This window comes from Ammospiza caudacuta, chromosome 4 (genome assembly GCF_027887145.1).
Source record: "Ammospiza caudacuta isolate bAmmCau1 chromosome 4, bAmmCau1.pri, whole genome shotgun sequence".
NCBI lineage: Eukaryota > Metazoa > Chordata > Aves > Passeriformes > Passerellidae > Ammospiza > Ammospiza caudacuta.
Window position 1 is genome coordinate 60,842,437 of NC_080596.1, and position 14,886 is coordinate 60,857,322.

The 14,886-nt window shown below is 36.4% G+C and overlaps 1 protein-coding gene across 1 annotated transcript in view; it reads left to right on the forward strand.

Annotated features, from left to right (window-relative positions):
* JAKMIP1 (janus kinase and microtubule interacting protein 1) overlaps nucleotides 1-14,886 on the forward strand; it is a 142,330-nt gene that overhangs the window by 80,251 nt on the left and 47,193 nt on the right. The window contains exons 6-10 of the mRNA XM_058802913.1: nucleotides 3,028-3,237; nucleotides 3,856-3,975; nucleotides 5,725-5,871; nucleotides 6,481-6,621; nucleotides 9,767-9,826. Of these exons, the coding sequence (XP_058658896.1) occupies nucleotides 3,028-3,237; nucleotides 3,856-3,975; nucleotides 5,725-5,871; nucleotides 6,481-6,621; nucleotides 9,767-9,826 (678 nt within the window). The remainder of the gene's footprint in view (nucleotides 1-3,027; nucleotides 3,238-3,855; nucleotides 3,976-5,724; nucleotides 5,872-6,480; nucleotides 6,622-9,766; nucleotides 9,827-14,886) is intronic.

Here is a 14,886-nt window from a genome sequence, read left to right on the forward strand (position 1 = left end):
ATTACATTAGTTGGTTGGCCTTTATGCTGCCAACTTTTTTTTCCTTCATGTAACAAACTGTGGCTCTAGCTGTTTCCCAGTGGGACAGAACTGACATGGAGACTTTGAGCTTTAACAACTATTAGAATATAGGCTAGGCTAAACTGAAGTCTTCTTTTGTGGCAGCTTATGTTCAGTTTAAACCTAAACTATCTCTCTCTTTCCTAGTCGTGTGACTCCTCTTTCATTGCCTCCTGGGCCCCGACATACCATCTCTCCATCTCTTCCACATGGAACTGAGGGAGGTTGCAGTGCTGTAAAATACTTCTCTTCCCTTTTTTTCGCCACTCTGGACCAGTTTGTGCTCTCTGTTGGGAAAACAGGCAAGGAAGATGATTTGATTTGCTCTATAGATTTGCTCTGCACCATGGAAGGCTGAAAAAGATAATAAGTCTTTGGGTGAAATTGCTGTAGATATAAGAAAATTGAGACATTAACTAGGTCAGTGCAGTTACATTGGATGAACAAAGGGTGTAACCATTCCCTTGAAGAGAGCACAACTGTACTGACCCCCATGCTTCTGAAGCAAAATCTGGAGGCATTCTTGATGCAATTCTAATCATCTTTATCAATTTGTGGTAAGTTAGTTCCTTAGAAATTTTTTGTTCTGGTGATTTGTGCTTATTAAAAACTAAGCACTATTGCAGTGTTCTGTGTATTTGTGTGTGTGTGCCCAGGTTTACATGAGTAAGAGGTTCTCGAGTGCATACCTGTAACTTTAAATGGAAACCCAAAATAAAAAAGGCTCTGCAGTCATTGCTATTTCATTATATCAGTGTTTCAAAGACTTTTAACTTGACTTAAACTTGAGGCATTTGTTTTTATCTGAAAGATTCATCATGTAGATCTTTGTGATAGGAAAAGAGTAGTAGGAAAAGCAGAGGAGAATTATGCCTTCCCTTAACCCCCACCTCAAAACCATGCTCTTTTGTGGCATTTCTTTCTAATTTGTGTGAGCCTGTGTGCTTTGATCAATGGAAGTGTGAGAGGAGGGTGACGTGGCTGTGACTGCACTGGTCGCATCTGTTTCAAAGGATCAGTTCTGTGTCAGTTCAGCAAGTACCAAGATAGTTGCTTTCCTTTTTCCTTCCAACTTAAAGCCTAAATCATTGCCTTTACCATTAAGTTGTGAGAACAGGAAGAGTATGAAATACACTACTAATTGGGTACCTTGAATTAGGGCTGCATATTTAAGCTTGGGTCTTCTTACTGAATGTGTGCCTTGCCTGGGCAGATTCCTGTGTCAGTTATGTGGATGTTCAGTGTGAACACCTGTGAAGCTGAAAGCTAAACTGTCCACAGGATTTAGTTACATGACATTTTTTCCTCCCAAGGGCTCCCTTATAGATCAGTGTGCCTGACAGATAGCATTCATTAAATGAGGCAGCTGCTTAATTTTTGTCATTGTTGTTCACTGCACAGTCCCTCTGAAATCCTGCATGTTGCAAATTCTTCCATTAATAAAAACTGCATTCTTTCCTGCATGTCTTTTTTTGGCATACTTGGAAGTCTCACAAATGGAAGTTGAAATGCTGGGAAGTTTGTTTTTATTTGTTGTACAAGGAGTTGAGACACAGCAACTTTTCTAAATCAGGGAAGAAATCTCCATCTGAGCCAATCTTCATCAGTTCCAGTTAGAACTTCAGAGTAGTCTAGAGCAGCTTATTCACTTCAATCTGACCTTTTTATCTTTGATCATGGTTCAGCCAAGCCATCCCCTGCCAGTCAGGTTCTTTACACAAACTAATTTCATGTGCTTTGTAGATTGTGAAAGGATTAAGACAAGAATCCTGAAGAAGCAAATTGCATCTGATCATGTAATCTCATTGTGTTTAATCCTGTAAATCACTTTGAACTATAAATTACTTCTAGTATGTCTTTTTTTTTCTTTTCCTTCTTTTTTCTTTAGGTGTAACTTGACATAAAGGACTTGTATGGATGTAGGAGTACAATAAACAACAAACATATGATTTAACTACTTCATTATTTTATTTTTTCAAAATAAAATTGACTTCCAAAATTCCATGCATTTATGTTGACCAAGAAAGCAGTTTTGTAAACTGGAGGAGATACAGCACAGTTCCAATAAATACATTGTTAATGGTTAATGTTCTTGTTAAGAAATCTGTTTCTATAGTAACTGCTGCAGATTGTCACTTCCTCTAGCATTTGGAATAGTACCAAAGTGAATTTAACACTGATGCTGCAAGGGACAAATCCTATGAGAGCTGCAGTGGATCACTGTGAGCAGTGAGCTTTATTTGGTATGGAGATGTATGAACACACAGTTCAGTAACCAGAGAGGCTGTTTAAGAACTCTTTCTTCCTACCCTTTATTTTAATGGTCTGTGTGCACTTACTTTTTTTTCCTTCTACACAAAGACCAGTCCTCATTTGAATCTTATAACAAGGGCACATAAAATACATAGGTATGCTTAAGATTTTAAGTTTAAATATTGTGCATGTATATGCTACTAATTTTAAATGTCTGTGAAGAGATCCACCACACATGATATTCACTAATAAAGAGGGAGTCATCATGGGGCAAATGTCTGTGGCTCAAGCTTTGAAACAAAGCCCAGGTGAGTTTTAAAGGGTGTGTTTGTCATATCTTGTACTAATTGTGTTTCTTTGCTGAAACATAGTGAAAGCAGATTTTTCTTCTCTGTATAGAATTGTGTATCCTCAGGTGAAGTGGATGTTTTCAGTGGCTTGTATTCTGTTTTACTGCATGTTTGCCTCTGGTTTTGTTTGTCTCTTGAGTTGAGACTGGACCAAGGAAACTCTTGATCAAGTGAAGGCTGAACCTTTTTTAAGGACAGAGAAAAAGACCACAGAGAAGATATATTTTCTTTTTGGCAGCCACGGTTTCAGTGCTGGTGTAATCCTGAGAGAAACACAACTTTGTTTTTGCAAATTTGTATGTTTGCATGCAGTGAGCACTTGGGGATATTACAGAAACTTCCTTCATGCGTTATTTCTTTCCAGATGGACGAGATAAAAGGCAAGGACAGGGTGATTCTGGCTCTGGAGAAGGACCTTGGTGTCCAGGCAGGCCATACCCAGAAACTTCTCCTTCAGAAAGAAGCTTTGGATGAGCAGCTTGTCCAGGTGAAGGAGGCAGAACGATACCACAGCAGTCCTAAGAGGGAGCTTCCTGCAGGAGTAGGAGATATCAGTGAACTGATGGGAAGTCCGGTAAGAAAATGGAGTTTTCTCTGAATTTCTGCTCTGGAGAACTGCCAGGGTGTTCACAGTAATTTTGTGGCTACTATTAGGACCTGCTAATGGTAAATGGCCTGGTGCTGCACTCTGCTGTTTTACTAATGATTTAAAAACTCCTTGGACCTCTTAAATTGCAAAGAATATTGAGAAATATATGGATATAGAACTTGCAGAATTTACACTCTCATCTTGATCTGTGAACCTCAGTATTTTCTCACTATTATTAGAAAATAGGTACTACTCAAAAACTGAGCCATGTGATTTTAATCTATGTCCTTTACACTAGAACTGTTTTAGCTGAGAATAAGAAATCTGGTGAGAAGTAACCTGCTGTATATGAAATATTATTTACCTAGATAGTTTGTTTAATTGTTAAACTTTACATGCATTTCACAAGATGCTGTTCATGAAGCATTTTCCCAGGATGTTATTATTTGGTATTTCAGTTAATTATAGTAAGTTTTCCAGACACTGATGTACAAGTCCGTTTTAAACTTACATAATACGGTTGCTAAGCTATGATAGTAAACTATGGACAGTAAAATATTTTTTTAAAGTAATTTTATAAATCTATATGTTTTTGATGTAAAGGAGCAGCACCTGGATGAACGAGATGTGCGGAGATTTCAGTTAAAAATTGCTGAACTGAATGCTGTAATAAGAAAGCTGGAAGACAGGAATACTCTCCTAGCAGATGAAAGAAATGAACTGGTAAATTAATTAGTAATAACACAGATGGTGACTGGGAGGGCATCTTTATGGCAAAAGATTTAATGCTGGAAAGTCAGTGTTATAAATAATTTACAAATTAGTGCTGGTTGGCCTCAGTCAATTATATCTAAATGTAACAGAGATTTCTATAGAAATTAATCTTGTGACCATAGAAGACATGGATGGAATCTTTCCTGTCCCACAAAAATAAAAATTTACAGATTTGTTTTGGGGTCATAGTAATCAAATTAACTGGTATGTTGCCTGTGGCACTGTGTAATGGTGTTGTGTAAAACATGCATAATCCATGCACTTAAATTGCTGTATTCATCCTTTTGAAATTTGTCTCTGTGACATGCTTGTGCTAGCTAGGAGTTAAAAAAGCTTTCTTGTGGTAGTGATGAAAAATCTGCCATTTCTCAAGGGAAGTCTCTTAAGTAGGTGAAATTATCCTAGAAGAGGGATAGTAACTTACACAGAAAAGGATATGACATGAATTTTAAGAATGAATTTTATCAGCCTTTATCAGTACTTGTGCTGAGGTTAATGGTTAAAGCTCTCATTGACTGCAATGGAGGTGAGTTTCACAACGGGACTTTTTACACTTGTGCCTTAATGCCTTAATTCTAGTGGCAGAGGAAAAGATTTTTCATTCTAAAAAGATGGAACCTATATCCGATTCTAAAATTATGTTGAGGGCTGAAGTGGTGCCATGTGTCAGTCCTACAGATGAGTGAAACATTGATGGCTTTGTGACACATTGACATCGCCCTCCTTGTTAATCCTTTCTGTGGGCCTAAATAATTCAAAACATCCCTGAAGAATGCAGAAGTATTTCAATGTATCCTTCAGTGTCCCTCTAGATGGAGGGGGGATGTATGACTCAGTCAAGTGCTCTTCTTGATTCTAGATTCAGTTGCATAAGAAAAGTATTTTGAAAGAGATGTAGAGCCGGTTTTATATTATGAGACAAGAGTACACATAAAATCAGTAGTATCAGCAAGGCCATGGGATTAAAAATTGTGAAAAATAGTTTTCTCAAGAATGAAACAGAAAACAAATTTATCAGTGAATTTATCTCAGAAAAGCAAATGTGATCTCTTTGTCCTTTCCAGATAAAACTTAGCAAATTGAAAAGTCTTTTAACTGAGAAACATAGATTTTTTTTCCCCAAACAAAATGACTCATGGAGTAAAAACAGTGAAATATTAAATACACACAAATGCAAGGAAGAGCAGTAATTTGCTTCATGTAATTGTCTAACATTATAAAACCACAGGAGCAAAATTGAGCAGCTTGAAAATGTCAGCAGAATGCTGAGATTGAATCTGTGCCCTCTGGCTGACTTTCTCATGGCTCTAATTGTGCATTAAGAGGAGGAAGAGTGTCCTCTTCTTAAGGGATGGCTAAATTGGTGAAAACAACTTGTCTAGAGACCTAGTTGGTCACAAGAAGTTTATATCTATTGAGATTAGTTTATAAAGAAATCACTATGGATCATCATAAGTGTTTGCCAAGAGCAAAATCCAGTGACCAGATTTAGTTTTTTTGGCAGACAATACAAAAATGCTGCATCTTACTTGCTTGGGCTGCTGTAGTTCTTAGTTCAGCAGTGGTGTATGACAGATGCCATTCAGCAGAAGAGCTGAACTTTCTGAATTAAGAAAAGCAAGTGGAAACACACCTTTTTTTATTTTCCTTCCAAGGTAAACTAAAGCCCAGCTAACTTTGTTCCTTTGCCATTTGCAGCTGAAACGTTCTCGGGAGACAGAAAGTCAGCTGAAGCCTTTGGTAGAAAAAAATAAGAGGATGAGCAAAAAAAATGATGATATGTTACAATGTATCCAGAGAATGGAAGAGAAAATAAAGAATTTATCGAGGGAAAATGTAGAGCTGGTAAGTAACCACCTCTGGTAAGTAATCATCTCCAACGCTGTGTTATGAGAGAACATTGCACACAGTAACTTTGAGCTGGAAGTGCTTGAGAGGCTTTTATTCTAACAAACACATCAGTCTCCACAGTGGGATGGGGCAACTGTCAAATGCAGACAATACAGCTGAAAACTCATATTCTAAATTCAGAGTGGCATGTGCTTTGTGTTGTATCAATTCACACTGATTAAGGGAATGGAGCCCAGATAGATAAAATGTTTTTGCCGGCTGTAAAAAGCTGTGACTAAAAATCAGCTTTAATAAATACTGCTTTTATGATTAGAAGTCAGAACTGAATTTGACTGCATGCACTATGCTAGATCACTGAGTTCACTTGTCTGCAAATTTTTTTTTCCCAGACTGTTCTTTGATTCTGTTCTAAAATATCTTATGTGAGAGATTAACAGAGGCATATAGAATGTGAGGGTTTTTTTGTTGAAAGAAGCCTTGTGTTGTAGTGGAGTATGCATTGATGGGTTCAAAGAATTCTTGGTTGCTACATGGCACATGAGAGTTTTTCTCCTGTTGCAGCAAGGCAGTTTAAAACATTCTTTATGTTTTTTATTTTTGTAGAAAGAAAAGTTATCTGCACAACCAGCACTGAAGAGGCACACATCTCTGAATGATCTCAGCAGCACACGAGAGGAACAAGAAATTGAATTCCTTAGACTGCAAGTCAAAGAACAACAGCATGTTATTGATGATCTCACAGTGGTAATGTTTATGACTGGTATACACATGTGCATGCACACACACCTATAGGCAAGCTAAAGATTTGAGAGGAATGTTTTAACTGCAGTTGTAGTAGTGATATAGAAATACTTCTTTGGTGTCAAAGGGTCGTTGTTTTTCTCAGGTAGTGAATGAATTTTTTGGAATGTGTATGAATCTTTGTATTAAAAATATTTACCTATTATGAGCTGCTTGTGAAAAAAAGTGCATGATCAGCCTTACTTACAGAACTGGCTGTCAACAAAAAAGGAACTTGAGTAAAGGAGACTTTCCAAAACTTAATGACTAAAATGTGTTGGGTGCAAACCCAAGCACTCCCCTGATCTAGAAGTTCTCCTAAAAGTGAGAAACATGGTGTCATTAATTTCACCTGGCTAAGCATCTCCAGCTGAGCTGGCCATACAAGCTGTATTTAAAAAGATGGGGAGAACGCTGTGTGGTTCCTCAAACCAAAGGTAGCAGCATGGCTTAGGATTAGAATTGCCCAGCTGCTGCCCTCTGACTTGGAAGGCTTCTGAAGGTGATGCTCATGGATGTTTGCAGTGTTTGATGTTCACAGGAACTCTGCAAGTTGTGTTTGATGAGGAATATTTCAAGTTGTGTTAAAGGTGTCTAGTGCTATTTAGTGCAATTTGTGATAAACCCTTCTGGTGCTGGCAGAAATTTGCACATAATCTCTGAGAGACCCTTGCCATTCTGGAGCAGCATCTAGAACTCAGGCAAACTCAGACATCTCAAATGGCACTACTGACTGCTAAAAGATGATAAAAAGAATTTAAGAGCCTTCTGTCTAAATAGAAAATAAAATAATTGTATACATCATTGAAAATAAAAATAGAAGCTCCAAAAAGGAGAAAGAAGAAGGTGTGTTATTACTGTATGTGGAACACTGTCTCAGTTCCTGGCAGTTCCTCTGAGATTTTGGCCCAGGATTTTTCTCTGAAATCAGTGCCAAGGTTGGATGTCTGTGTGCATTCCCCAGTGTCCCAGTGTTCCAAGCAGTAGGATGTTTCTCAGATGCTATGATGTAGGGTCTGGTCCACAGAGTGATGCTGCTTTAACTTCCAAGTAAAACTGCGTAGGAAGGGATGGTGATATGACATTAGATGTGCAGTATATGGCAGATAAAACCTCACTTATATTTCAGTGCAAAGTGGGTATGAGAGGGCTCTCTTTTTACTGTCTCAGCTAGTGATGTGAGGAAATATATTGTATCCTGACTTTGGTCAAATAATATTAACTTGTGTTTAGTGTAAAAGTAAAATAAATAAATATTTTAAAATATTGTTTCATTTTTGCTTTTTTTCCTACTTACAGATACTATTCCACTTGCAGAAATTACTTAAATTTTTAACTAGGAATCTTCTTTGATTCCAGTACAAAGTAACTGAGCCTTTGCCTTCGATGTGAATGCAGTGGAATTCTGCACATTGTTGCTTTTGAGCTCTCTTTTCTGGCCCAACCCACACCTCTGTAGACTACAGATCTATCATAGTTACCAAGAACGACCCAAATGTCCCATATCTGATTAATATAAAAATAATCAGCTTAACTCCAGCTGAGAGCAATATGATACATGGAAATAAGAGCAGTAGTCTTGGGCAGTAGGGTTGTGTGAACTGATTAACAGTGTCATCTGTAGGGTATCTTTGACGCTGTTAAAGCCTTGTCAACATGACTTCTCTCGCAGCAGGGTGTTCTGGTCAGTTCTTAAAAGGAAAGCTGTCAAGGTAAACTCAGATGACTGCAAAAGATGCTAGTGGATTCAATTGGCGTTATTATTGTTCTTGTAGCTTGATTTATGTTGAAGAAGTAAATTAAGCAGTCTTCTTACAAACAAGACTAGAAACAGGAGGACTGAGATTTTGGAAATGTTTGTTCATTCTGCACTGCATTTGTTTGGACACCTGCTTGGGAGGCAGAATACCCCACTTAAAGCAGGAAATGTGTCTTAAATGGACATCTGAGAAGACAGCACTCTTCTTTAAAAGTATTAAATTCTGCTGTCCGGTTTTTTAAGCTTAAAATGTTGTATTATTCTGCAGCTTGAAATACCTGCAGCATTCTATCTTGGCAGTCATTACTTTTCCTTATTTTTCAAACCACATGTATTCAAGGTGCTGTGTAAATTGTTGTACTTCTCTCAGCTATTTTACATTTTCCAACACTTATTTCCTGGAACAATGTGCTGATAAATAATTTTGTTGTGATTTCTACTGTGAGCTTCCTATTTTTCCAGTTTCTCAACTGAATGCAAAGCAAATAACTGAATAGAATAATACCATGCAGTGAGCAATAACTGCTAAAGAAGCACTTGGAACTGCAGTCTGTCTTTTAAAAATAGAGGTGCTGCAAACAAAGATGCAGAGCTAAGGAAAGAATCAGAAAAAAGCAAGAAGACAGAGCACCTGCCTCCTGTGTTGTTGGGTTTTTTGGCTTGCTCCTTCACATTTTTTACCTTCTCTTCCTCTTCTTCTCCTTTGGAATTTGAGGCAGTATTCTTGGACTTAGACAAACAGAAATCTTGCATTTGCAGTCATGGCCTCCTCATGCCATGGTATAGTTTATTGTGATCTTGCACCAAAACTGGAGTAGAACAAAGACAGCGACTAAACTGACAGAGACTGAGAGTGCCTTTGGATTTGAGACTTTTGCCCTACAAGGATAAGTCAGATGTAACACTGTATCTGCATATGCACGCATGTATATCAGAGTGTGTCTGATATAATAACAACTTCTAATTACTGAGACTGGACTAATTTTTGGCTACCGACCTGCTGCTTCAGGATGGTTGAACACTGGAGTGACACTCTGAATTCTGTTTCCATAGTGAGCTTCTTGGTAAAAGAGTCAAAAGAACTGTCAGAAATCTGTGCTCAGTATTTAACAAAGCCTTTTCTTGCCAACTTCCCATCAGATGTGTGAAGTACGTGGCTGAAGGTTTGTTTGCTAAAGGCACAAAGCTGCAGTGCAGTGTGGTGTGACATGGTGTTAATCAAAAGGATAAAGACATTGTGTTGGCTTTACCAGAGGCTTAAAGAAAATGTTAATGGTATTTCTCTGTGTTAGACATACCTAAGTATAGTTTTAAAACAAACCCATACCAAAATGTTCTCTTTCCTTCTAGGAAAGAGAACGGTTATTGCGCTCTAAAAAACAGAGGAGGAAAAGTCTGAAGCCTCCAAAGGTGAGCAAACCTTCGGTTTTTCATACATTTCTGTTGCTGTGAACATCTCTTTCTGCCTGAATTGAATACTTTTAATAAATACTGAATTTAAATACTGCCCAAATTTGAAGCTCTGCTTAATGAGAAAAATTCAATCATTCTTTTGCTTACACTTACTGGTAAGTGCTTCATTTTTTAGGGTAATTCAAGAATTTTGTACTTCACACAAGTAATGTTATTTTTGCGGTTTGTTTTAAATAAACAGTAAAATTACATTTTTAGCCACTGTAGCCTAAATATTCAAGTGGCTCGAGGCATAACGATTTAATGGCTTGAAGCAACTACTATTTCAATGGACAGATATTCAGGCTGCTTTAAAGAACATACCCCCTTTAAACTACTTGTACCAACACAGAGCTAAATCACAATTAAAGAATAACTCCTGCTGGGAATGTTACTGAAATAATATTTCTGTATGTGATACATAAGTAGCAAGACAATTCCAACTGTTATGCGTTAATAACTAATACAAGGTTCAAGACAAAAATTCAGATCATAAAAAGAGAGAAGTTTTGCTTCAGAAAGTACCCTTAAAGTTTCTTGTAATGCACTAAAAGTAATTTGCTGAATAATGTTTTTTGTGAAGTTGAACATTAGCAGCCTGGAGCATGTGTGTGGGAGGTGGGAAATGGAGTAAGAGGGAAAAAATGGAAATGAAGAGTGGAGTTATCATTATCATCTATATAGTAGCTTAAGATATATTCTGTCTTAAATGGGTGCCTTGTGTCAGTGTGTTCTGCACAGTCTATTCCTGTTAACCTCCAGGTGGTGCTTTTATATTGCTCTGCACTCTAATGCCTATATTCTGAAAAATTTATCCTTGGGGACTCTCTATTTCACTGGTAGTTTCTTCAAATTCTGTTTCTAATAATGATGTGTATTTTACATAGGAAAAAAGAAAAAAATTCAGAAGTAACAATAGATCCTGCCAAATATATTTGCAGCAACTGTAAACCATTCTTTCTTGGTATAGTGTAACTGGAAATTTGTGTTTTGAGAGGAGTTTTTAAAAACAAATGCAAAAGTAAATATATATAGATGTATTTAACTTATACTGTATTTTTTATAGTTTTCTCTAATTATCAGCCTTTATCTGATTGTAAGTCAAATGTGTAAGATCATTTGCTAAATTGTAAATTCCTCATGAAGCAAAGCTAGTTAAGTCAATTTTTAGATGTCAGTAACTGGTGATGAGAATTTCTGTAGGCTGAGAACTTCAATAAATATGTATTTATGTCTTGAAAGTGCTCTGTGTTAGTAGAACTTCAGCTGACACAGGTGCCACCTGATGTGTCTTGAGCAACCTGATACTTTTGTGGTCTCTTCTTCTTTTCCTTATCAACCAAACTGAGGATGGGAGAGAATGGGCATTAACCATTAAAATTTTGTGTCAATGCTATTTTCTGTTTGCTGAGTGCTATAATATGGGGAATTCTGCTGAGTGAAAAAAGAGAAGGTTATGAGAGAAGAGCAAATGGGATTTTATGTACTGTAGTAGTTACACCATATATACACACTAGTTAATATAGTTAATTTATAATTGTATTTAAACTTTCTAAATTAGCTGATTCCTTAAGGAATGAAAGAAGTAATCAGTAATACTACTGTGCCATTACCTGGCAATGGATAAACTTGTAGAATATTTACATTTATATGCAGCATTGACTCACAGTTTAGCTGCAGTTGGTGTTAACTTCTAAAAACCCAATCCTGGCTGATTTCCTTCCAGGCCACCTGTGTGGTCCTGTGAGGATCAAAATGCTAAAAGGAGCTGTGTTTCCCACAGTTAATTGAAACAATCTAAGTGGAATGAGTTGCTCACTCAGATGAGTTCGGATTTTGCCATTTCATCACCTCTGTTTTTACAGCCTATGTCAGGAATCCAGAAGAAAATAGTGGAATTTATTTATCCAACTGTTGCAAATGTTGGTTAGATGTCAGTAATGGACATGAGATACAAACATCTGTATGGTAACATAAAGTGGTTGGAAGTAGATATCTAAATAGGACATAGGAGTTTTGGCCTAAAATTGCCTGGTTCTCTCCACAGACTATAAAGGCAGTCTAAGATGAGTTGTTTTATATGTAGACATGCACAACTTAAGTGTATTTCTGACTATTATCTGTGCAAGATTTTATATCTCATATAGACCATACACCCTGTAGAGCATAGTAGTGAAATTATGTGTTAACCTCGGTCGTAACCAAACACGTGGAAAAAGAAACTGCTGATCTAAGTCTTTGGCTTTGCTTTTCTAAGGTTTGTTAAATGTAAAATTAGGGTTAACACAGTGAATTAACAAGTTTGGCTGGTAGGTTGTATCTATTTCCAAATGTGTCCCATTCCTTGTGACAAAGTGAAGGAGGAAATGACTAATGAGAAAGAGGTTTCATGAAAATAGTCAGATGAATCATTCTATACTTTCCAGAATGAGTTTTTTTTTTTGTTCTAACAACCAGGAATGCGATGCACAGGGTGAAGATTTACACTCATCAGTTGCAGATGTTCCTAAATGGGTGATTTTAGACTGCAGCTTCCTTCATTCCTGAGATGGTCTGAGTGCAGAGTCTGTGGTGGTTTTCTAATGAGTCTGTGGTTGTTTTCTAAAGAGTATTTTCTGACAGTTCTTGTGTTATCTGGAACAGAATCCATGGAATGCCTTTCTCCATCTTTGAGACATATTGTGTGAATGATTTGCCAGTAGCCTTTACAGCCCTGAACATCAGTTCAGCTGAGAAGCTTCTGACAGCTCTGTGTTTTTGTAATTAGCTATGAGTGTTATTTCTGGAGCTCTGTAGGTGCACTAGGTTACTGTTGCTACTGGAGCTTTCACTGAACACTCTTTTAATTCCCAAGGAGTTCATGGAACAATGCTGACAACTGGTTCAGGCTCCCCAAGGAAAGGAGCAGCAAAGTGGGATGGGCTTTATAACCTCTGTGCTTGCAGGGTCTTCAGAGAAGTGATTAGGGACTCTATATATTCAGACACCTGATTTTTTCCAAGGTGGTTTAATTTTTTTTTTCAATTTTTTGTTGTGAAATAACTAAGACACTTCAGAAGCAATATTTTTTATATTTTGTTTATTTTTGACATGTGGAATGGAGGTACAATCATTCCATGATGGATAGAGTCATGCATTTAAAAGTAAGACATATTTACCCAGTTTATTTGGTAACTGCAGGACTCTATGGATTGTGCCTTTTTTAAACTTTAATAAATGAACTGTATTTGCAGTGGTGGAAAGCCTGCACACTGGTGTGATGGAGTTCATATTTCTTGTTTTATATTTTTCTTTTTTTCTCTGCCTCTGTGCCTTGGTGTGCCTTTATTTTTCTGGCTGCCAAGAAATGACATATAAGCATGAAGGTAAGAAGTTACTGATGAGCACATCTGATTGCATTACAAGGAAATATATCTTGGATCTTTTTCATCATGTTTGATTATATCCCTTAAAATGAGATATTTAAATGTAAAATGAAACTACTTTACCAACAGAGAAATCAGGTTATATTGAAATTTGCATATAATGTAGTTTGTGTCACTATTGATTTATAGTAGTCTAAACTTTTATGTTTACTGAGCACCATAATTCAGTAGAAGTATTAATACTTGAGTTATAAAGACCTAATGCATAATTTTATTTTAAATTTATATGAAAACATAGCTATAAATCCACATGAAAAATACTTGCTATTAAATGCATGGCATTTAATAGTAGTCAGTGGAAATTAGATTTCAAATCAGAATTTTTCTGCAATTTACATTACTGTTTTCTCAGTTAAAAAGTTGCGGTTTAGAAATAAGAAATGTGCAAACAAATATAAAACAGTCTCTAAGTTGTTAATTCAGAATGTTTCCATTTTCAAGAAAAGTTTAAATGAAACTTGAATAACTTGGTTTATATCTTTACAAAAGTCCAGTGATATTGTGCATTTCTGTATACTTTTCAGAAACAATTGTGGTTCAGCTTTTGAGGCATGTGTGGAGTCTCCCTTGGAGTTGATATATTTATTGATGCTTTATTTATTATTTATTAACTACAACTTTATGACTCACATGTCTTTTATTCGAGTATTTTTTTTCTCTCTATACATTTGTTCCCTTGTGAATTTATTTGTTTTGGTTTTGCTGTGAATCAGTTCTCGTAGTTGGTTGTTTCAGATGCTAGATGATCAACAGTCAAACTGGCTATTTTGTAATTATGTCATGAAGCAACTCATGCATGTGCAGTAATTCAATATATACATGCATATGCAGTCATTCATACATATACAGTAATTCAATACATTATCTCTATTGCTATGGAATGGATCTGCTCTACAAAATGATAAATATTCAACTTTTCTAAAAATGAAGGAGTCTTAAAAATAAATCGTTCACTTGTTAACTTCAAATATTACAGGGAGTCTTTATAGCATTTAAAAGTTTTTGACTTTTAACTCTCCTTTAAGTGTTGGGTTTTTTTCATGTGATGGGAAGTACTAAGGGTTTTTTTCAGAATTCCCTCATATCTAATAATCAAGTGGTTTATTTATTGATACATATATATTTTTCCCTTACATTTGCTAAAAGTGAAATGTTCAAATTATTTTTCACAATAATGAAATTGCTTTAAATATTTTCTCCAGCCTATGTACCTTTATTTAAAATCAAAAGCACTGTTGTTTTGCTAATTTATCTTCATTTCTTGAAATGGCATGGGTGGGTGTGTGCATGCAGGGTTAAAGGAAGACATGTATTTGACCTGAATTATCTAAAAGTGACTGTGCAGCAGAGATGTAGCAAAAAAATCCCATAGGTAGGTAGGTTTTATTGTCACTTTAGTTCAGCTGCTGCTGACCCATACGGTAGTGTGATCTCTGTGCCATGTGATAATAAAGTGGAGATTTGTTCTCCATCTTTTATAAGTCCCTTCTGCTACCCTTTGCAAAGACTTGGCACTTTGTTTACTTGCCACCATCTTCTTTAGTTCCATAAAATGTACCTTCTTGTCTATGAAACTGTGTCTGCATGTCAGTT